At 55.4% G+C, this 22,065-nt stretch overlaps 1 protein-coding gene across 10 annotated transcripts in view; it reads right to left on the minus strand.

The window, feature by feature from the left end:
* Nucleotides 1–878: 878 nt before the first annotated feature.
* The window catches only part of LOC142067471 (uncharacterized), a 161,423-nt gene continuing 140,236 nt past the window's right edge, over nt 879–22,065 (minus strand). For 3 of the 10 annotated variants that reach the window (XR_012664059.1, XR_012664058.1, XR_012664057.1), the window contains exons 3-4: nt 5,711–8,931; nt 879–2,212 (exon numbers count right to left, since the gene is read on the minus strand). Coding sequence is in view for 2 of the 10 variants with exons in the window: in XM_075116100.1 (XP_074972201.1) it covers nt 8,387–8,580; nt 8,807–8,931 (319 nt within the window). In the remaining 8 variants the exon portion in view is untranslated. Of the gene's footprint in view, nt 2,213–5,710; nt 8,932–9,263; nt 9,412–22,065 lie in introns of all 10 variants that reach the window. The other 7 variants (XR_012664060.1, XR_012664064.1, XR_012664061.1 and 4 more) reach the window with 5 other exon arrangements.

Raw genomic sequence — 22,065 nt, forward strand, 5'->3', positions numbered from 1 at the left:
CTCCAGAGCACCTTGGCGGGCGGTTTGAGCAAGGAGGGCTTGGGATGGGCGGTCGCCCACCTCCTCTGCGTGAAATGAATCACAGCATCTAGGAGGGATGCTCTGTGTGCCGTGGGGGGATCCCCAGGGTGGCTGGGGTCATGGTTTGCAGGCTGGGTGCTGCACATGTCCTGGGCTGGGAGAGCAGACCCCACCCCTGCCTTGCCATCCGCCTTGCCGTGGCACGAGGCGGCTCGCTGCGTTTTTGGGGGCTCAGAAAAATGGTGGTTTGTAACTGGGATCCCCAGTTAGAGATCCCCACCCCGCTGCCGAGGGCCAGGCCGCGTCCCCGCAGAGGCCTGAGGACAGCCGGCAGCCCTGCACTGCCCTGCGGGCAACGCCAACGGACCGACACTTACCCGGCAAAGGTTCAATTGACCCCCTTTTTGCGGAACTACAACGCGTTTGTCTTCACTTTCCCCTTCTTTTTTCATGAAAATCTGAAGCCATTTTCAGTATTACAGCTTTTGCTGCATAAACCAGGGGGATTTTCATCGGGGAGCAAAAAATTGATTCAGAGGTTTCCATTAAGTCACATTAGCACAGCACGGCCGCTTTCAAGGGCTGAGCTTGGCAGTGCACGTATTGTAAAAGAAATGGGGCGTTTTCAATGCCCAAATTCAGGGGAGTTAAGCTGGAACAACCCCATTAGGCTGCTTTTACCGTGGGGCGTGGGAGACGGCCTCTGGAGAGCCTGGAGAAGACCAGCCAGTCACTGGGACAGTGCTCTGCTAACATTACGGCAGCTTTTCCCTCCTGCATCCCCACGGCTGAGGAAACCAAGGCGCGGGGAGGTGAGGGGCTGGCTGGTGCCTTGCAAAGAGGAGTCAGCTCCTCGAGCAGGAGAACAGCCGCCCAGCCCCTCCCCTGAGCATCCCCGTGGCTCCACCAACCCTCCGCACTGCCCCACAATTTCCCACCGCTACTCCGGTTGCGACCTGCCACCAGCTGCCGGGTGGCTCGTGTTTTGGCTGCGCTCTCGGGGGCAGAGGTTGACGATAACCCTTACTGGCGTGCCGAGATGGCGATCCCCGCTCCGCCGTCAGGCAGCGGCCAGCCGCACCGGCTCGCCGACTTCGTGGCACCCTCAGAGCTTCTCCAGACTCATCGCACCGGCATCCCCGCTCGCCGCAGCCCCCTTCCCTTCCAGCTCCCTTGCAGGTGACAGGAGACCCCGAACCGCCCGTCCCTTCTGCAGGGGGGCAGGCGCCAGCAAGGAGCCGCGTGATTGATACTGCGATTATGCGCTTGCACCTTGGCACCGCAGTAATTGTGCTAGACAGAGCTGTTTAAATACCACCAGACAGAGTATTACTCACATGAAAATGAGGCCTTAAATGTCATTATTTGTGTCATTATTAATAGCCCCTAATTGTGTTCTCTAATCATCATGAAATTACGTTAATATTAATATTCACATCAAAACTGCCTGGGGAACGAGCAGAACTACTTTTTTTTAAAAAAACCCTACCATATGTCAATCTGCATTAACGTGAAACACTTGCCTTGTGCATAGGCTGCCAGGAGGGGAGACATGGGGTGGAGTAGGAGGATTTCTTGCACCTCCAAGCCCCACGAAAGGCTCTGCCTGTGACGTCCCAAGGACCCATGAGTGCGGCTCGAAGAACTCGCGTCCTTAGACAACAGCAGTGTTTCCTAAGGAGCTTTATCGGGAGCGCTTCCAGCAAGTCTGTCAGAGGGAGCAAAGCCGGATTCTTTATTTACACACGGAAATCTCAGAAGATGCAGGAGTAGCACAAGGTTTTGTAGCATTACTAGCTTTTTGTGTATGTTTTTCCTCTATTAAGTTCACTCTTTTCATTGTGTTTTCACCAGCACAAAAATCCACCAGGGAGAACGGCAACAGCATGATCCCACCGAAGAAATGTTGGGAAAAAGCCTCCCAAAGGCATTAATTTTAATGGCTGTTGCTCAGGAGCTGAACTCCGTGGATGTTAATGGCGTTTGGCACCCTGGCCAGTCATTATAATTATTGTTACGTGTCCACTGAGGTAGCACTTCAGAAGCCTTTACCAAGCCACAGCGCCGTTAGGGCAGGTGATCTGCCCACAGGCAATGAGCGGCGGTCTTCGCCTCCACCGACGTCCAGCCCGCGAGATCTGATGTCCTGGATGAAGGGGGTAATGGCCAGGTGGCAGGGAACACTTTTTTTCTGGAAAATAAATAGTAATTAAAATAGATCTCTTTCTCTGCAATTTTCTGCAGTTCCATTTTCCAAGGAGCTCTACTTGCAAGTATCCGAATGCCTTAATTAATAAAACAGCCAAGCTTCTAAGTGCCAAACTGTTATGGCTCGAGTTAAATACAACTCGGAGCACGAAGATACCTTTGGAACACACGTACAGGGAGCCGAGAGGGTTTGGGCTGGCGAGGGTGGCTCCAACGCTCGCGTCCTTCCTGGGGCTCGGGCCAGGGACCCGCAGGAGCGTGGTGCTGGGACGGAGCGCGTTGATGCCGGGGAGACGCATCGGCCTCAGCCGTGCTGCTCATTGCCTCCGCGGGCAGGCGGGGAGTGCGTGCTCGGGAGCGGGACGAGGGCCTCGCCGTGCTTGGGTGTCAGGATGAGCATCCTTTGGAGGGGGCACCTCTGCGGCGGCGGGGTGGGCGCCGGGCGGCGAGGGGGAGCCCACAGGCTTTCCCTGGGGGTGGGTGGAAAGGGAGCTTGCGAGGGTATTGACCACTTTCATGGGAATGATTTCTCTATAAAATATTAATGATGTATCTATAATCTAATTGATTCCTCAGGGCAATAACCTCTGACAAAACAGCCCTGATGAGGAGATAATTAGGTGCCTTGAAGTGCTTAATGTTGACATGGTCCATTATCTCGTGATAACGACCGCCCTTTGCCAGGTGCTAGGGCCATTAGGAGAGACTTTGGGGGAATAAATCCCCTTTTTGTCCAATTACACGGGTCGCTTTACAAATCAAAGCCGATGTTTGCATCCCGGGTGGGCTGGCAGGAGCACGAGGCAGGGTGAGCTGGGGTGGGGATGGGATGCTGCACTCACCTCCCCAGCCTGCAAATGAAGGGATCCCGGGTCATTTGCAGGGAAAAGATACTACTCCGTTTCAGAAAGGGGTCTTTCCTTGCTCCCTCCCTGCCTGGCAATTGCTGCCACTTATTAGACCAATTGCGCTCGCTGGAAGGGGGTGCTTGGCTTTGGCATGTTGAGTGCGAGAGGGCATCTAAATGCAAATCACACCTGTAACTCGGTAACTCTGGATTTAGAGGTTGTTTCCCAGTGCCTGGCTCAGAACAAAGTCGTGGGGTAGGAAGGGGAAGCTCCTTCACCCGCAAGTCTCCCTGGAAAGCCTCCACGTGCGATACCTTCCCGGTTGGGTTCAAGTTTCACCATCCTGACCCTTCACCAGCAGCGTGAGAGACGACTGGGAGCTCTTGCCGCAATTTAGGATAATTTGGGATTGCGTGTTGGCTGGGAAGATGCGGGGGAATGGGGAGAAAGGACGGCAAGGCCAGGAGCTGGTCCTGGGTGCCGTGGATGGGCGCAAAGTCCAGGAGAAGGTGTTTCTCCCCAAAGACAAAGGCCTTCTGTGCTCTCTCCCAGACGTGCACATATATGGACATTCAAGAAAGCATTAATGTAAAACACCATTGATTTCAATTTATATTAATACACTGTGCAGTGAACTGAGATGGCTGATTCACAATCCTCATCAGATTTCAGCGCGCTGGGTAAATCAGATCCCTTGGTTCACTGTAGTTTAATTATAAGCAAATTGTAAGTGAATTAAGATAAATCGAATTAGAACCACTCTAATACTGAATAAAAACACCCACCAAGGAGGCCGCGAAGGTTTAACTAATGCACTTCAAGAGGTAATTTGGATGCATCGGCCTGCGCGTCCCTGTCCGGCCAAGTGCTGACGCTGGGGCTGGCCGGGGAGCGGCTGCTCGCGGGACGAGCGGCAGGAGCACAGCCTCAGCGCCGTGCAGAATAAACCATCGTCCCCAGCGATTACGGCGCTTGCCAGGCAAGAAGGGCTGGCTGGCCATGGGAGAGACGGGGACCGGAGCCAGAGCATCGCAAATGAGGTTGAAAGTGGGGGAGAAGAGGATCTGGGGCAGACTGATGAGGCACAAATTGGAAGCCGGGGTGGCTCTTTCTTCCTCTTCTTCTCCTTTCTTCCCTCCCGGGGAAGTGTCATTTGTACAAATTGCCCATCCGTGCCAGCTTGGGAGAGACCTTACAAGGGAAACCTGGAGCCTTCCCTGCTTTTCATGTGAGCGGATGCCCCTTTTATTTCTGAGCAAGGAATAAGTGGAGAAGAAAGGAGCCCCTGTCAGCCTCTGGGAGACAAATTGCTTCCTGCAGCCCGAGGTGGCTCAGCTCTAACAACTACCCGCTCCCGGAGGTGAGCCGAGGTGCCCCTGCGCTCGCCAGCCCCCCCGCCCCAACCGCCGGCTTTTAAATTGAGCCCCAGATAAGTAACTAACCATCCTTTGCAGTTTTATCTGGCCAGAATGATTTACTGGGCCGCCGTGTGAAGGCGCGCGGGACTCTGCTGCTCAGGCAGCAGAAAATACCGCACTGCCTAAATGAAATGACCCTGCCGATGCCCAGGGTTAAAGATATATGCGGTGCTGTTGTTCGCTGCCTCCTCTACATCAGATGGGCTGTTATCTCCCTGTGCGCTCTCCTCTTCCGAGAGGGAGGTGGGCAGAAGAGGCCACCGGAGGATGGCAAGCCGTAAAGTTATTAAAACAGCGGAGGCAACAAAGCGGTGCAGGTTCCCCACTGCTCTGACGTTTCCAAAGGGTGAAGGGTAAGAACGCAGGGAGCATCTCATGCTATATAAAAAACACAGGCCAGGGCTCTTCGGTTTCTGCCTGAGCTCTCGAAGCAGCTAATTAAACGGGAGGGACAAATCCACAGAGCAAACTTCAAGCCAGCAAATAAAAGCCTGGCCCGGTGGGGGAGCGGAGGGGCTGCGGGAAGGACACCGGCCTTTCTCCTTTGAGCCTCCTTCTTTTGGGGAAAGCGGGGAGCTGGGCTTGTCGCAACCACAGCCCCCAACAACTCGCCCTAAATCAAAGCGTGGAGGCTGGGAGCCAAACCGCACGGGAGGGTGCGACCGATGGCGGAACCGCACTGGCAAGCGGCACATCCCCAGATGCCTGCCTCCAATTCCCTATTTACCCACGGCTTCTGCTCACGCCGGGTCACGCTGCCGTCGCTCCAGGGCTCTGCCCTGCTGCCTGCAGCATCCCTCCGGGGGACGGGGGTGCTGCTCCGGGGGCTGGCCCCCCGCTACGAGTGGGTTACGGAGGCGGTCGGTGCGGGACGCGCCGCGTTTCTGCGGGCGCCCGCGCCTCCTCTCCGTCTCTCCGCGCAGACAGATCCCCTCGTTTGATTGATCTCGGGTTAGCTGCCTGTCCGCCCACGCCCTGTCGCTAATGGCCTCATTAGTTAGGGAAAAGGGTTGCTGAAGTCAGTTTATGATATGCAATAGTGAAAAACAGCCAAATCGTTATCTCTGCAGAGGCGGGGGGAGACTAGCAGGAGGGAGGGGCCCCAGGGCCGACTTCAGATAACTGACGAGCTGAAAAACCCCACTCACAGCGTCTGGACTGGTGTTAAATACATGCTCGTGAGCACTCGGCTCTGGCGAGGCAGCCTGCACTCACCGCTCCCGTTGCTCTCCCGGGGCCTCGGACCAGCAGAGCATCCCCGCTCCTCGTCCCTCCGTCGTGCAGGGAGGGGACGGGCTGCCTCGGGCTGCCCCCGCCGCTCGGGAGCTCAAGCGGCCGCTGTGGCACGAGCTGCCCTGGATCCACCTGTGCCGGGAAGAGAAAAATCTGATTTCAGTGGTTCACCGATCTCTCCGTTAAAGGCTTCCCATAATGCCGCGAAGGTAACAAGTTCAGGAGGCAGATTTGGATGAGTAACGAGGTGGAATGTAGCCACGGCAGGAGAGATGGAGGGTTTCCTGTTCTGGGGAGACTGTAATTCAGGGAGGGATTTGCTCTTTTGAAGCACGGCTGAGTTCACACAGGAGTTAATCCACAGCAGCCAAATGTACCGGGCTGTACACTGAGAGATCCCAAAGGTTCCCTCTGATCTGTGATCCAAAACCACAGCCCGCCCCCCGTAACACAGGCCTCTCTAAAGCCTCTTGCCAGAGATCTCCATTTAGTGGTAATTCCTTTTATAGCCGATTCCTACGCTGCAGTTGCACACCCTGTGGTTTACAAGAGCATGCGAGTCCCTGGCAGATAGCCTCTCCTCGCCCTGTTTTGCTCCTTTCTCAGCTGGCTCCCATCGAGCTGATTTCCCCCTCCTCCTGTGTTTTGCCACCGAGTCTAAATTGACACATCTGTTTTTAAGAAGCGGAGCGGTCGCATTGCCTTCGGCTTCCAGCGCGAGGCATCCGGCCGCCGCCGGGGCCGGGCAGCAGCGAAGGCAATGCCCGAGCTCTCTCCTCGCAGCGCTGCCGCCAAGCCGCCCAACCACGGGGTTTGTATAGGCCCTACAAAACCCAGGCGCTGGCAAAAACAACAACAGAATGTTAAATGTGGGGGGGTTTTGAGCTTTCCTCATCAAATTATGGAAACTCTTGAAATTTTCAGCTTCTTTTTTTGTCTTCTGATTGTGCTGAGAGCATCCCGCTGAGAGGAGTGATTCGCCGCCAGCCATCAGCCAGCCTGAAGAGCGTGCAGCCCACGCAGCTGGGCCAGCGAGGCGGCGGAGCCGAGAGGGGCCCCAGCCCTCCTTCGGCACTGCGTGGGCACGGCGACGCGGGGGCCGGCTCTTGGAGCTAGGGACCCGACCGAGACGCCCCCGTTTCAGCCCTGTCTCGTAACCACCAAAGCGTCCTTCCTTCCACCTAACTGTGTTTTGTACTTACGCCCCCCCCAGTAATAAATCGGCGTGTAGGTGGCTTGCGGGGAGCAGGGGAGGGCAGCTGCGACGCCTTGCAGAGGCAAGTGAAGGCCCGGAGCGGTTTCACCCACGCCCCATTGACTGGGGAACGAGCTACGACCTCCCGCTGCCAGCAAGGCTTCTGGGGACGCGGCGCCTGCCCCAGCAGAAAGCCCGCGCGCTGCTGGGGCCCGAGCAGGACGCCCCTCGCCCCTGCCCGTTAGCTGCTTGGCCCTCACGAAGCCGTTTCCCCATCGCTCTGCTCGTGCACGCGCCTCGCTTCCTTCTTCCCTCTCTCACGCCGTTCTTCTTCCCCATTATAAATTTTGCGTTTCTAGCCTGCTTGTCATATTTCCTACTGGATTGGGTGTTTAATTAAAATCATAATTAAAATTGATCTCCTCATTAGCATGCACCTGCTCTGCCGCTCGCGTCCTGGCATTTAATTATACGCTGAAGATGTCAAGTCTGACAGGCGAGAACGAGACCCCGGCCAGCAACCCCTGACAGGGCTTCCCGGTGACAACATCTGGACGCCGGGAGCCCATCTGCTGGCGCGGCCGCTGCCGGAGCCAGGGGCTGGCACCCCGGGGGGGGCCAGCGCGGGGTCCGCACCCCCGGCAGCCTGCGCACCGAGCCCGGCTTCCGAGGCTTGCGCTACCTGACTCTTTTCATGGGGTTGGGGAATTGCAGCGAGACGCAGCCCCATCGGGTCGGAGGGATGGAAAGGGACCCATCTGTAGCCTCGTGCCGCCGGGAGCAACGAAGCGCATGAGCCAGCGGGACGAGGCCGAGCTCTGGGGCTGGCTTTGATGCCAGCTTGTTCTGACAGAGCAGGCAGGTCCGGCAGAGACCTGCCGTGCTGCCTCCAGCCTACGCCCGCTGCCCGGGCAGATTTTCCTGTGCTTGTGAAGGCCGGCAGTGGAGTTCGCGCCATGCCAGTTGCGGCATCGTACCTGCAGGTTTAACGCATCCCTCCTGGGGTCAATGCGCAAGCTCCGGAGATTTCCGCCAGAGAGACGCGTGGGGCCGGTTTTCCTGGTGGGTACAAACCTCTTCCTACTCACCAGGCTCCCATCGGCAGCGCGCAAGGCTCCCAGCAGTGGCGTCGAGATCCAAGCCAGCTTGAGATCCATGCCAGCGCTCCTCCGGAGAGCTCCAGCAGCCCCGGGTTGCTCTCTCTCCCTTGGAGAAAACAAAGCTCCCCTCGCCCTTCCTTTTGTTGGTTACTAATAGAATTATTGAAGTGGTTTCTGGTTCTTAGACTGCATCTGCTCCTTTCCCCACGTGTGGCAGGCAATAAAGCTGCAAAAAGGCATTTTTGGGGCCGTTATAGATGAGGAGCTTTATTCCCCTGCACTTTGAAAGCCTCTAACTGATGGATGTAGGTTCAGTGGGATCCATGAAACGATGAAAGCTGACATCAAACATACCCACCAGCTTTAAGGCTCTCCCAACGGCTCCTCGGGGACCTGGCGTCTTTTGTCCGTACCTGGGGACCCGCCTCCCTTCCCCGCCTGGCGTCGGAGCGGCGCCCGGGCAGCACCGTCACACGTCTCCGGAGGCTTCCCGACTGCTGGAACTTCAGCTCGGCTACGCCGAGTGGTGCAAGCGGGGTTGCTTACCAAAGAGGCTTCTAATGAAGAGCAAAGAGGAGGTGGCCTTTAAATCTCCCTCCTGTGATGCTGCTCGTAACTGATTCTCGTCGTTTCTCCCCAGCCAGGAGCGGCTGGTAACACGCGGCAACGCGCTCGTGTGTATCAGGGAGCGATGATGGGGAAACAATACCTTAAGGTGTAGTTGCCCTTACATTTTTATGGCTACTTACGAGGCTGAGGCCATCAAATGCCAGATACAGAGACCTTTATGTAGTGAGAAGCAAAGCTGAGACTGTAGCAGAGGCTGAAGCTTTATCGCTCCTGGGCTGCCCCGAAGCCGGCGCTGTCTGGGAATATTCTGCATGTCAAAGCGGGGGACACCTGGGACGCTGCAGACACACAGGAGGAGAGAGTCACCTTTGCAGGAATAAACTTCACCCACGGCCAGAGAGTGAAAAACAGATGTGCCCGGCTGGCTTTAGGGACACGTAGAGACCTTTAACAGCAACAACCGCTTCAATTAAAATAAACATATTAAAAACCCCACCAGTCCAGCCAGTGATAACCACTCGGCTACTCCTTAGAAAGACAGCGAGTCCCAGTAATCATAAATAAGGCAGTAGAACATTGTGAAAAAAAAAAAAAAATGCTCAACCGTTAATAGCCAGGCACCGACAGAGCATCCCACTGGGGAACGTTATTTACGAGGCCACGCCGTTACCAATCCTGCCGGGGGAAATCCCGCCGCACGAAGCGAGAGACGGGAGGGCTGCAGGGACGTGGGCTGTAGCAGGGGTTGGTCACGGCGAGCCAGCGGCGCGTATCGGTGGCGACGCATGTCGGCCGAGGATGCGGCTCCGAAGTTGACTCTGTATGAGAGAGCAGGATTATTCTGCCAGATCCTGGGGTGCTTCATTTGTGCAAATTCTCAGTGATTTTAATGAGATCTTGCATGAGCAATTATTCATCGGCCTTGAGTACAGGCCGGGGAGAAATGAAGCGCGGGCGTTCGCAAGGTCGCCGTGCTGGAGAGAGGGTGACATTGCACGGGGCCATGTGCTCCAGAGCACGGCGCAGCAGAAATGAGCCCGACGCACTGCCCTTGGAACGGGGCGAACTGAAGGCACGCGTGAAAAATGGAGCCTAAATAAACAGTTGTCGTTTGGTTTCTAATTACACAATTACGTAAAGGTATGACATTAGCAGTCCAGAGCCTGGAGTTTTCAGTAAAGAGTCCCTTAAGTAAATAAACATTTTCAGGCGATTACATTATTGGGTTGAGGTTTTAAAAAATCAAATGTTAAGAAAGGTGCAGGGTTATACCAGAAAGCAAGGGGAAAAAAAGAAAACAAACCGGGAAAAGCGGCCGTCGGAGAAACGAGGCGAGGGAGGTGGCCGGCGCCGTGGAGCGCTGGTTTGTTTTCAGGCTGCTGCTCCAGGAGGCAGGAACTGTATCACAAAGTCCGGCAGGCTGTCGGTGCAGAGCAGCATCTGGACGCCTCGGCATCTCCATAAGGGGCTTTTCCCTTCGCTTTCTGGAGTCCAGGGGAAATCCGCTTTCCTACCGCTCCTTCAGGACGCTGCCGCTTCGGCTGTACTGAGGCAAGGACGACTCCCAGGTAGCTGAGTCGGGAGGCCAGAGCAGCAAACCGGCTCTTCAGGGATGCCGCAGGCTCAGCACCCACCGGCATGCCGGGTACCGCCTTGGTCTGCATCCCCGCTCCCTGCCTTCGCTCTCGCAGGGAGCCAGCTCCGAACCGGGCAGGCGGCGAGGGCTGCTTCCCTGCTTCCCGCCTGCCTCCGCAAGGAGCTACATATTCATCGAGCAATTAGTCAGTGCAGATTAGCGGTATGAAAAGACAATTCTGTCTAATTATAAGAGATATCAGCTCAAAGATGCCGCACAAGGACGTCAGTCGCAATGGAAGTACAGAATATAAATAAATATATATGTGTAAAAACAAACAAAAGCCTATCAAAACAACCGGGAACAAAACCCGATCCCTGCATTACATTTGATAATTAAATATTTATCAGAGGAGAGGAAGGAAAATCCGTGCACTCTTTTGGGCTAGTTTCAATCTTTCTTTTAAAAATCCTTTGCAATTAGTTTCTTCTTTCCTCGGCGATGAGAACGCTGAAACAGGTTTCAAGCCTGCCTTGAACAAATCGCGGAGTACTTTCTCGTCTGACTGGCGTGTGTGTGCACAAGCGTTGCGGGGAACTTTCCTCAGCTTAGATCCTCCTGCTGAGTGTCCTTAATGACGGGTTGCTATGGGTTCTGCAAGCCGGAGGAATCACGCTCTTAACGCTCACCATTAACCAGGGATTGCCACAAGTGTCGCCTCCTGTATTTCCTTTATCCTTGGTAAGGGCTACGGGGAGCTGTGTCTAAACAAGACAAATTAATCTAAGCTGCCTCTAGTCGGGGTTTGGGGCGAGGGCTGCCTTCGCTGCTCGCCCGATGCCGCCTGTCGTCAGGAATCCCGATTCAGGACACCGCTCCGCTAACACCCGTGGCGCTCCCCATCCCTGAGGGACCGAAGCGCTGGCTGGAAGAAGCGAGAGCGGTGATCGGACAGACGTACGAGGATGTTCCCGCATGTCGGGCGGCCGCGGCAACGCCCCGGGCAGGCACGGGCTTGCTCTGGCGACAGCCGCGCCGTGGGACGCGGCAGTGCCCGGCTGCTGCCTCTGGCGGGGCTTTAAACAACCCAGCTGAGTAGGGACACGAGCTCCCGCCAGACCCGGCGCGGGGCCCGAGCCTTGGCCCAGGGGCACAAGAGCTGTGGGAGAGCCCCCGCTTTCCCCTCCGTCCTCTGAAAAGCAGGACACAAAGCACCGTTATGAAATTTCACATTTGAGATAATTGCATTAAGGTAATTGCCACTACAGCATTATTTTCCATTCCTCAGAGAGGATGAGAGGAAGGCTGAGTGTATTGTGTCTGCGTTAGCAGATTAATAATTACAGCCCTTTGGAACAGCGCTAGTTTGTATAGATTCACAGCTGCTGGATCATTACGAGGCAAACTTGAAGATACCCTATAGGAGCAATATCCTGTGTACTGCACAGTTTGTTTCTTCTGCTGCTAGGTCATGCTTGCATCAGATTCACAGCTTGTTAGAAATGGAAAACACTTACTACCTGAAGAAACGGAGAGCTGGAACCGTGTGGAAAGGCCAGGTGCCATTGGGATTACCCGGCTAATACCCTCGGAAGGAAATACTCCGTCCGTAGCAGGGAAGCCTTACGCTGCTCGACGGCAGCCCAGCCCTCGGCAGGCTCTCTGGCTGCAAGCGGGAGTTCGCCGAGCCGCCAAGTACCCCCTGCGACGGCTAAGATCATCTGTGGAGCTCTTCCTCTGCTGCTGAGACACAGCCGCCTCTGCAGTCGCTCCCTATTTGCTGCAAAATTATTTAGGAGAGGGAGCGAAAGGCTTTTTTTGAAAGGGATGAATAATTCAGGGAGGCTGGATGGAACCACCAGGGCGGGTTAACTCAACATCACAAAAAAAGATAGCACAGGAACTCTGACGAGCCCGCAGCACGAGGGAACACCAGTTCTGTATCCCACCTAGCAGAGCGCCTACCCCGCCACGAGCACGAACAGCGTAGCGTGGACTCACGGCAAAGCGGGGAGAGGGCGTTGACCACGTGCGGAAAAATACCGCTCCCTTTAGCTCTGCTGCCTGATTAGAGCGAACTGAAAAATAAAAGCATAAATTGCGAACAGAAAATTAGATTGATAAATTGATTTCGATTTTCACAATCTGAGATGTAGCACAGCAAAGAGTTCGTCTGAAAGGAAAAACTCTGTCTTCCTTAATGGTGTCTCTTTCCTATATTGATTAACATCTGTATAAGGAATACCAACTAATTTAGGACACAGTAAAACAATATTATATTTCTTCTGCAAAGCACTTGAAGGGATTTAATGCAGAATTTTAGCGTAAAGCGAGCACCAGTTATTCACAGGCGAGGTAGTCGGTAGAGCAGCCCATGGAGAGGGCGCAGGTTATTCCCGGAGGGTGGCAAGCAGGAGGACGGATCCACACATCCCTCCATCGCTGCGCTTCCCGGGGGGGAGGGCCTGGTTCCAGCGTCTCCCAGGCACCGGATCCCAAACGTGTTAGGGAAGCGAGCGGGACGGTGCCAAACCGCTGATAGCTGAGAAAGCAGCAGGAGCCGCCAGCGGTGGGGGGTCGCGGGGGTCCTGTCCCGGCCCCGCATTGCCTCCGGCGGCGCGCGCAGCTCACCCGCTCCGGGTCGGCCATCCTCGCAGAGGGACTTGGGATCAGGCTCTGAGCTCGGTAAGTCCCTCTCAGAGCCACGCCGTGCCTGTACAGCCTCATGGCTTGACCTCTGCGCATCGGAAATTATATTCCAATCTCTCTACAACACCCAGCGGAGCACCAGGACTGAACGCCTACAGCCGCTCTGCGAGGAAAAGAGGATGACAGCTACATCTGTAATACCCAGCAGAGGAGAGGAGACCACTTTCTCTTCCTTTTTTTTTCCTTCTTTACATATGCAATTACAGTGCTGAGCATTATTTGGATTCGCCTCTGCAGCTGCTGCTGTCCTGCAGCATGCTCCAGCCAAATTACATCTCAGAAATGACATTTCTACTCACAGCAGCACAGCCCGGCTCCCCTCTGAACGCGAAGGAAAGGGACGCGATGGCTTTAGCCTTTGTTCTTCCAAAGGCATAAGCAACGTAGGACACGAGGGGCCGGCTGGCTCTGCCTTGCTGCTTGATGGCAGAGCTAGCTGAGACAGATCGCTTGCGGCTGGAGGGCTGGGTCAGGAGTCGCTGGTTAAATAGTAGTAGCTAATCTGGCTGTTTAATCTATTAGTTCCCATTTATACTTCTCCACCTCCTTACCTATCCATCAAGGCTAATTACACCAGGCTTGTTATCTTAGCATCTGATACCCTCTAACCGTTTTCCTAGCATCACCAGAATGCCTACAAACTTCGCCACAGCGTGGCACGCTGAAGCGGCACCGTGCTGGCCACAGAAGAGCAGCACACCGGCGGCACGCTGCTTCCTGGGGGCGGGGGGCGCCTGGTCCGCCTCTCATTTAAGGAAACCTGAAGTAGTCACCAAGGCGATGATGGCGGCATCAAAGATGATTTTACAAACGATCGTCTTCAGAAGAGCTGTTCAGCGTCAAGGCACGTGTAGCGAGGCCTTTGCCATGCTCACCATTAAATCCCCTTTCCCTGTTGCTGTACTAATTGCTACCCCTCGGCAGAAAAAATGCTGCTATTGTTTTTCCCTTGCTGTTGGAACAAAAATCTCGAGATAAATCCTAAATCCTATCTTGTGTTTCCAGCAGTGTTTCATCTTTCCGCTGCTGTTCTCCTGAGATTTATGCCTCACGGTCTGGAGGAACCCGCGGTACCCATCCCTACCTGTTTCTTGTCCGTTTAAGTGGCAAGGGCTTGTCAACGCACGGAAGTTTCATTGATTTACTGTAAGATGCAGGATCACGCTGCTGCAGTCGAACCAGTGACCGTGCTCCCGTTGTGGGTAAGGAGTGGTTCCTCGCGGACTCCAGGCACGGACACGCCAGGACCAGATCATCCGATGGAAAGGAGCGGGTAGAGGAGAGGCAGGGTAAAGGACCGAGCTGAAACGGTCTGTGATCGCATCTTCGACTAAATCGCAACAGCCTCAGCCAGCTCCGCTGTCCCGGCTTCTCCTTGTACCCCCCCGCAGGGGCTTCTGCTTCTCTGCAGCCGGGGCTGCAGGGGACCGCAGGGTCTGCCGTGTCTCGGAGAAGGAGGACTTGGGCATAAGTACGTGTTCGTTTGTTTTTACAGCTCATTGCAATCTTCAGGTGCACCGGCACCATTAAAAAAAAAGGAGCAGCATGTAAATTGCTGGCTGTATTGCAGCATAATGAAGGATTATGTTTCCCTCGTCGCTGCATTTCGTTGTGCAGAATCAGGAAAGGGAATTGCTCCAAAGCAAACTCCCGCTTTACTCCTAATGCTGTGGAAATGAGACCAGAACTGCAAACCTCCTTTTCTTTCCAGGCTGGGGAAAGGGGTGGTTTGGTCCTGGGAGCTCAGAGCGTCTGAGAGCCCCCGGGGAGCTCGGGCACAGCGTCGGGAGGGAGGGAGGGTCGGCGCAGGATGGGCTGGAGACAGAGCACGTGGACAAGCAGCGCCGAGGCTCCATGGATGCGTCTCTTCTCCAGCAGGCAGCAGGCACTCCAAGCACGGAAGGGACTAGAAAGCTTGTAAACTAATTCCTGTTAATAAATGATTGATGCTGTCGTTCTTCGGGGTGTATTTTAAGTGGGAAGGTTTATCGTGGTTCTGAAAAGCCAGAAGATGTGACGGGAGAGCCTCTGCCTGCTGCAAAAGGAACCATTTAAATCCTGATGTTTTTTTGTGCAGGCTGTGCCCTGGAGTATCCCCTGCACCCCTGCCTCATCGGGGTGCCCCTGCCTCCCCGGGCAAGCGTCCCCGTGCTCCTTCGTGTGCTCGTGCAATGCGGCGTGCGAGCCCAAGCCCTCCCCGCAGCCGGAGCTGCAGCCTCGCCGCAGGACCCCGAGAACCCCGGCTCTCAGCTGCACCGCGGCGGATGGTAACCCCTTTTTTAAAGGCACTGCACTGCTAACAAACACTCTTGCAGCTGTATTTTCTGCGCTGATGAGGCTGTCAGCATCCAGCTCCTTGGTTCTCCGTCCGGCAGCGTGAGCACAACAGTTAAAAAGACATGAAGAACAAAGCCCTCAAATTTAACTTTCCTTTCAACTTGCAGGAAGCCTTGGAGGTGTCTCTGGTTAAAACATCCCCTGCTGCCATCTCTCCGCAGGCTTACCCCAAAAGCCGTCTCCCTGCAAAGCTGGCCACCTCCCATCCCACTTGCAGCTCAGAATTCTCCTCCCACGGGCTGGGCCGACGGCCCCGCGGCCCCGGGGGAGCAGCCCCCCACCCTTCCCTTCCTCCAGCTCGTCTTCGCGTAAGGGGCGCACAGGGATCCTCGGTCCGCTCCCGACCCTTCTGAGAGTCTGAAGTGGCGGAAGAAAAGCACCCCGAGGTCCTCCAATGAGAAATTTAAGTAGCAGCTTGATCGCCTTTCTGCTGACCTTACCGGGAAAACGCGTCTCGAGTTCAACAGGAGAGAGATAAAACGCATTATTGTTACTATTACACATAAACACAGGCCAATTTGGTGAAAATCATCTGCGCGTTGAGTCCGGTCCCTGCGTGGGGAGTGAATCAGGTTAGCAGCTACGGCCCTGGGCTTCCAGCAATCCCCACTTCGATAATATAAACAGAAAATTGGAAAGGAAATGTCATCTCAGTGAGTTCATTCCTGAATCACATTTGATGAAACACTCTTCATAAACCCTTAAACTGCCTGAAGCTGTTCGCCTGAAAAAAATGTAACGTTCCTCCTGGGCAGAAAACAATTAGCAATGCAATTAGTTTTCTAAGAGGCAGAGATAAATAATTGAATTCTTTCTTTCATGGGGAGGGCCGGCAATGACAGTTCTCCGTTCCTTGTATTGACAGCAGCGGAAACAGCCCATGAAACCGGTCATTTGCGGGGAATGTTGACCTATGAGTTGGGCGCGGGAGAACGAGAGAAGCGCGGAAGGTGGGATGAGCTGCGACACGTCCATTCGCTCCCGCAGCAGCGGCAGCAGCCCACTCGGGCCGCTACGCAGGCAGGCAAGATCCGTGCCCGCTCCTGCGCAGAAGGGGCCACGCAGCCCCACGCTTCCAGCGGTCGTGTGCATCTGGGTGGGTGCCCCAGCGCCCTCCACAGCCGCCTCCCCGGACCGCCGCCTCCCCGTTGCTCTCCGCAGCCGTGCCAGCGCCAGCCGGGGCGCCGAGGGGACACGGCGCGGCTGCGGCGCCGGCAGGCTGCAGCCCAGCAGCCCAAGCCGAAGCAGGAGCCTGGCAGCGTCGTGCAGCCTCCCCTTTACCCCCGCGGCGCCTGGGCGGGGGCGCAGGAGCCTGCCCAATTTGTGCACGGGCATCGTGCCCTCCCAACAGCTGGGAGGGAGCCGTGGACGGGCTCCAAGTGGCCTTTTTCCAAATCGATGACGGAAACAGGCCTGGAGGCTTCGGGCTCTATCACCGCTACGGGCCCCGGCACGTGCGGAATGGCAGCATCTCTGCACCTTCCTGAGGGCAAGGATGTGCCAGCGGCGTGGGAAGAGAGCTCTCGCAGATTGCACTGGCCGGGGGTTTGCAGGGGAGGGGAGGCAGAGATCTGTCTCTGCCATCGAGAAATGAACGGGCACCAGCAGCGCAATTTCACCTTATAAATTTCTGATCAATAACCTGTTCTCACTTATTCCCCGACTTGTGGTAATGAACCGATTAAGAGAAAGACAGCTGCAAAACCCAGAGCAAACTGCTTTTCGTGGCGCAGGAGGGCAGCAGCCGGTGCTCTCGGGAGAGCAAGGCTCGCCGGGCTGGGCACGTGTTACGGCGGGGCTGGCAGGGGCTCCCAGACCACGCTTGGGCAACGGCCTCCGAGTCAGGAGACTTTCTAGCAAAGCATCGGGGGTTTTTGCACCTCTCTCCCACCGAGCACACATTTCTTCTTGGCAAAATGCTCCTGTCCCACGGCCAGGGAGAAGCCAGCCCTTTCGGACCTCACAAAGGAAAGCAAACTGGTGTGGCAGAGAAAGGCGATGTTTTCAGTAGCTATTAGGATGTAGCTTTTGCACTGGCAGCGTGGGACCTTCTCGTTCTGCTTGAGGCAGTTCGTTTGTATCTGCTCTCTCATCTGTCTTTGCATGCCTTTGCTTTTCCTCAGCTCCCGTCCTTCCCTAGCCTTTCCAGAGTAAGAGAGTGAAAAATACACATTTTGCCCTCTGAACTACTTTCATCTGAAATTAGAGCTCACGTTGGCTGACCCTGCTGTGGCTGAATCTCAGCATTTTCTGTATCGAATCCTTTCTGTAAAATTTATTAGATGGTGCAGCATTACCCTCATAAAAATGCAATAAATAGCCCTGTTTGCGTTATACACCATAATGACTCTAACCTAGTGGCATTCTTAGAAAGCCCTCTTTAGAAACAAAGGGGGAGAAAGAAAATCTAACAGAAATCTTTTGGATAATTAGATTGCTGGATTGCAGGAACCTTTAAAATCATTTTAAATCAAAGGAAGCCCAGACTTTAAATCAGAGGTTAACAGCATTTGGTACAGCTGCAAAACTCTACAGCCTTGCTATCTCGCAACGTCTCCTTTGCATCAGAGGATGATTTTCACGCCTTTGCCTGGATTTCCCCATTTATTCCAGATAGCTGGCGGGCTCACGAGGAGGTCTCCTTTCCTTACCCCCTCTCCGCCTGCCCTGGGCTGGGGGCCGCACCTTGCAGCAGGTCGTTGGGACGCAGGGATGCGCTGCGGGGGCCGCGGTGGGGCACGGCTAATACCGTCGGTAGGAAAGGAACCATTTACAGGCGTAAAACGCAGCGAGAGGTTTGGCACGAGGGGCGTTCGGCTGGGCATGTCGGTAGGTGGGTGGACTGCCCAGCGGTGGTGCCTACGAGGCTGTATGCGTGTTCAAGGTGGTGTGTGGGCGGTTATTAAATTGCGCTGGATTTATTTGCCTCATTTCTCTTTGCTGAGCTGGAGTTTGCCCGGTGCCTCCTGAAATTCAGCTACGAGAAAAGACAGTATATTTCCTCATGCCTGCGTTACGTAGGCTGTAAAACGTTTGTCACGCTGATTTAAAAAGAGATGTTGCATTACTTACAAAATATTTAGCCCTATATGAAAGGAGTCAAATTTTACTGCGTTTGAAATCGATGGCGTAGTGCAATATATTCGGCTGGATACGGACTGGCTTCCCGTCACTCGTTGGTTCACCACTAACAGCCGCGCTGATGCGCAGAGACAAGAGCAGGGATAAACTGCGGCTCCAGCCCGTGCCTCGGGGACCCCTCGGCCCCGGGGCAGCTCCGGGGCAGGGCGGGGGACGCTGCGCCCCGTGTCGCTCTGCCCGGGCAGCCCAGCTGGCTTTGCCAAGGGCAGGAAAGCTGGGGCAGCGAGAGCATCCCCAGGATGCCCTCGGAGACGTGCTCCCCGGGAGTGGAAAGCAGCTTTTGCTCCACCTCGGAGGCTTTTCTGGAAGCCTCAGCACAGATTTTGGCAAGTTCTCTTGTGCCATGAGCATCCTTAAAATCATCGTCAACCTTGCCCTGGCAGGCACAGAGGCTGCTCCTTGGCCGCGGGGGAGTCCATTACTCACACGATGACCAGGATAACCTTACACCTTCTGAGTTTAAGCATCTCTTCCTACAGCTCTCGTCCACGGTTCAGCTGGGAGCCCGTCCGTCAGTCCGTCACCCACCTGTGGCCGTAGGGGCTGGCATGGGGACGGCCACCGCCCCCCCACAGTCCCCGGTGTTTTGCCGCTCGCTCTCTGGCGACAGCCCGGGTAATGCAATAATGTTTCAGAGCACATCATACGGTCTCAGTAAAGGGCTTTCAGCTTTGCTAAACACTTTGCTGCTGCGCCGGTGTTTACCTGGCCCGGCAGCCGTTTATTGCTCTTTCAACTGCTCGCGTCTAAACATTATAACTTAATTATATTTTAGGAAAGTGGCACTTCAGAAATATGGAGCTTGCAGTTTCAGTCAGGACGTGCATTTACTTGGCCCTTTGTTCTTTGCTGGCTAAAGCAGTTTTATCTCTACTTGACTTGGAGGAGTTAAGTTATAAAGCAGAGACGTAAAGTCAGAGGAGGAAGAGGAAAGCGCAGCAGGGATAAGGGGGAGGAGGAGGACCTTGCCTCGGAGGCTGGCCCTGGTGGTGCTCATCTCCTGCCAGGCTGGGGGAACAAACCCGCACCAAGCTTCTCCCTGTTCTCATCCCCTTGCTGCACGTGCCCCAGAGGAGGGGAGCACAGGGGAGACGTGACGAAGGGGACGACGGGTCTGTTCAGTCCCTGCTTGTTCACTGACACACAGTATGGTCTTGGATGAACCCAGGCCACGGAAGCCAACGGCCGCCTGAGAACAGCCAGACCCAGGCATAGCGCGGGAACTGGATTTCTCCCTGCCCTCCCCGGGCCAGGGCTCCCATCCTGTAATTTACTCAGATGGTATGTGGAAATGAAAACAAAGAGAGCATGAAAACAGCAGCTCGCTGCTCTGCAAGGCCAGTAATCGAAAACTCCTGACACTAAACAGAAATGAAAATGTTAATGGCAAACACCCAAAGCAAATCTATTCCATATGCAAAGGATCGCCATAGGCTGACAAATACAAATGTTGCCTTAGCTACAGAGGGACGAGACGCAGAAATGCTGCAGCAGAGAAGAAAGCAGACGTACTCCCCGCCGAGCGCGGTGCGGCTCCCCGGCACCCGCGGCTCCCCCGCTCTGCCTTTGCCCTCCCCGGCCAGGAGCAGCACGCAACGATTCCTGCGGCACCGTGACGCGCAGCTGCTGCTCCCATTGCCTACCTACGTGCCTCCGTGTCTGGGAAGGGGCTGGCGCCAGGCGAGCGAGCCCGGAGCCCTCGGCCACCTCCAGCGCCACGGGATGAGCATTTCCCCCCCGCCCGGCGCCTTCCAGCACAGGAGGGGGAAAGCCCAGCCGAGAGCAAAACCCATCAGGGCAGGGCGCCCGCCACCGCCGTGAGCTGCCGCCTGCTTTGGAGGAGGCACGCCATAAATTTCTCCTGTAAAAGTTCTCGAGTCGGAAAGGAGGCAGAGGCTAACGACTTAAAAATAATACACAAAAATACAGCAAGAACACAGAATGCCTGGTCAGCAAGCCCCAGGGAAATTAGCCTAGCACTCGGCAATTGCTGGACAGGAAGGGGATTACTCTTCCCCCAGCCCCGGCTGCTGCCACGGGAGGGTTTATGGCACTTTGTCTTTTACAGCTGGAGCTCTTTATAGCTCTGGGGCTTGTAAAAGCGGTAGCGGTTCCTCCTTGCATGTGTCTTTGTTGTCAGGGGCAAGCTCTGGTGAGTAGGGTACCAACCTGGGACTTGAGAAACCTGGACTTGGCTCAAACCTCTGCTCCTGGGCAGCTTGGCTATAAAACCACGCCAGGCCCCAGCTCACCGAGGCCAGCCTCACTCACAGCCCCCAAGCCCCACCTTTGGTCTCACCTTGCTTTCCTGAGATGCAGGTAATGCCTTTTGAAACTCCTGAAGGGTTCCCCCCTCCCATTTCTTCCCAGCCTTGCTGCATGCCTCCAAAAGCGGGCAATTTTCACACTTCTTGCATTTCACCACAAGCATTCCTTCCAGCTCCATCTGTGAGCCTTAATTAGTGAATTTACTGACAGAAACTTTATTAACGCAGCATTTAGCTCTGCTGGCAGCGTCTTGCGCCCTTCAGAGCATCCTGTTCAGCAAAACACCGGCTCGCAGGGCGGCCGAGCCCCTGCGAAGGCAGCGGCGGTGCCCGGCCCAGCTGGCCCAGGGGTATTTTCCTACCATCAGTTTGCCTGCTTGGGGCCCAGGAGCACCCACCCTTGCCCCGTGTTGGGACGGGGGTGGCGGACAGGCGAGGACAGCACGGACCCGCGACGGGGGACCGCGTCCTGCGCGGGGCGAGCCAGGAGGAGCAGATGGCAGCTCCTGCTCCCGCTCCGTGGGAAACGAAACACCGTGGCCGTTGTGAGCCATACCCATGGCAGGTCCGTGGCGGGAGAGACGAGGCTTCGCTGTTGGGAAACGGGGCAGGCGGCTGCTCGGAGCTGAGGGGCGAGCGCTGCTCCCCTCTTCTTGCTGCCTGTCTCCAGGCGATGGCAGGGAGGCGCCAGTTGTGGGGAGAGCAGCAAAACAGATCCAGGCAACCCGCTGGTTCCCCCTCCATCCCCCGCTGGCCAAGGGGAGGGCAAAACCATCGCTGTCTGGGATGCTCTGGGGAGCCTGGAGATGGGAGCCGCTGCTCAGCGTTCCCCGCCGCCACCGCTTCTCTCCCTCTCTCCGTCCACTTGCAGACAGCGCTGCCGCCCCGGCAGAGGCCAAAATCCGCCCGCGATGAGCAGGGGCAGGGGCACCCGCTGAACCCAGCTCTACGCCATGACCACACGCCCACACGAGCAAAACCAGGGACCAGCTCCTGCAGGACGGGCCCCCAAAACAGCACTCACAGAGGTACAAACCAGGGCTTCCGCTGGATCTCCCTTTGCCTTTCCATTATTTTTCTCCTTCGAGTTCCTTTTTTTTTTTTTTTTTTTTAAAAAGACATTAACCAGAAACGAAAGTTAAATGTGAAATCGAAACAATAAGGCATGGAAATAGCAGAAATAACTTAATTAAGTTTTTAAAGATTTCCATGCTTGAATAAATTAGCCTTCCTGCAAATGTCACAACAGTCAGAAAAAATGTGTAATCAATGGAGCACAATGTTACTTTGCTCTTTATTTAAATGAAAGCTCCGGTGGTGTGTTTCTCCTGCCGCTTCCCCGAGCCTCCCTCTCTTTCCCCCACGCTCCCCACTGCCTCTTTCCCCGCACGCTGAGCTGCTCCGGGGGAAAAGCTCCAGAAAGCCAAACGTCAGCTTTTCTC

This window comes from Phalacrocorax aristotelis, chromosome 22 (assembly GCF_949628215.1).
Source record: "Phalacrocorax aristotelis chromosome 22, bGulAri2.1, whole genome shotgun sequence".
NCBI lineage: Eukaryota > Metazoa > Chordata > Aves > Suliformes > Phalacrocoracidae > Phalacrocorax > Phalacrocorax aristotelis.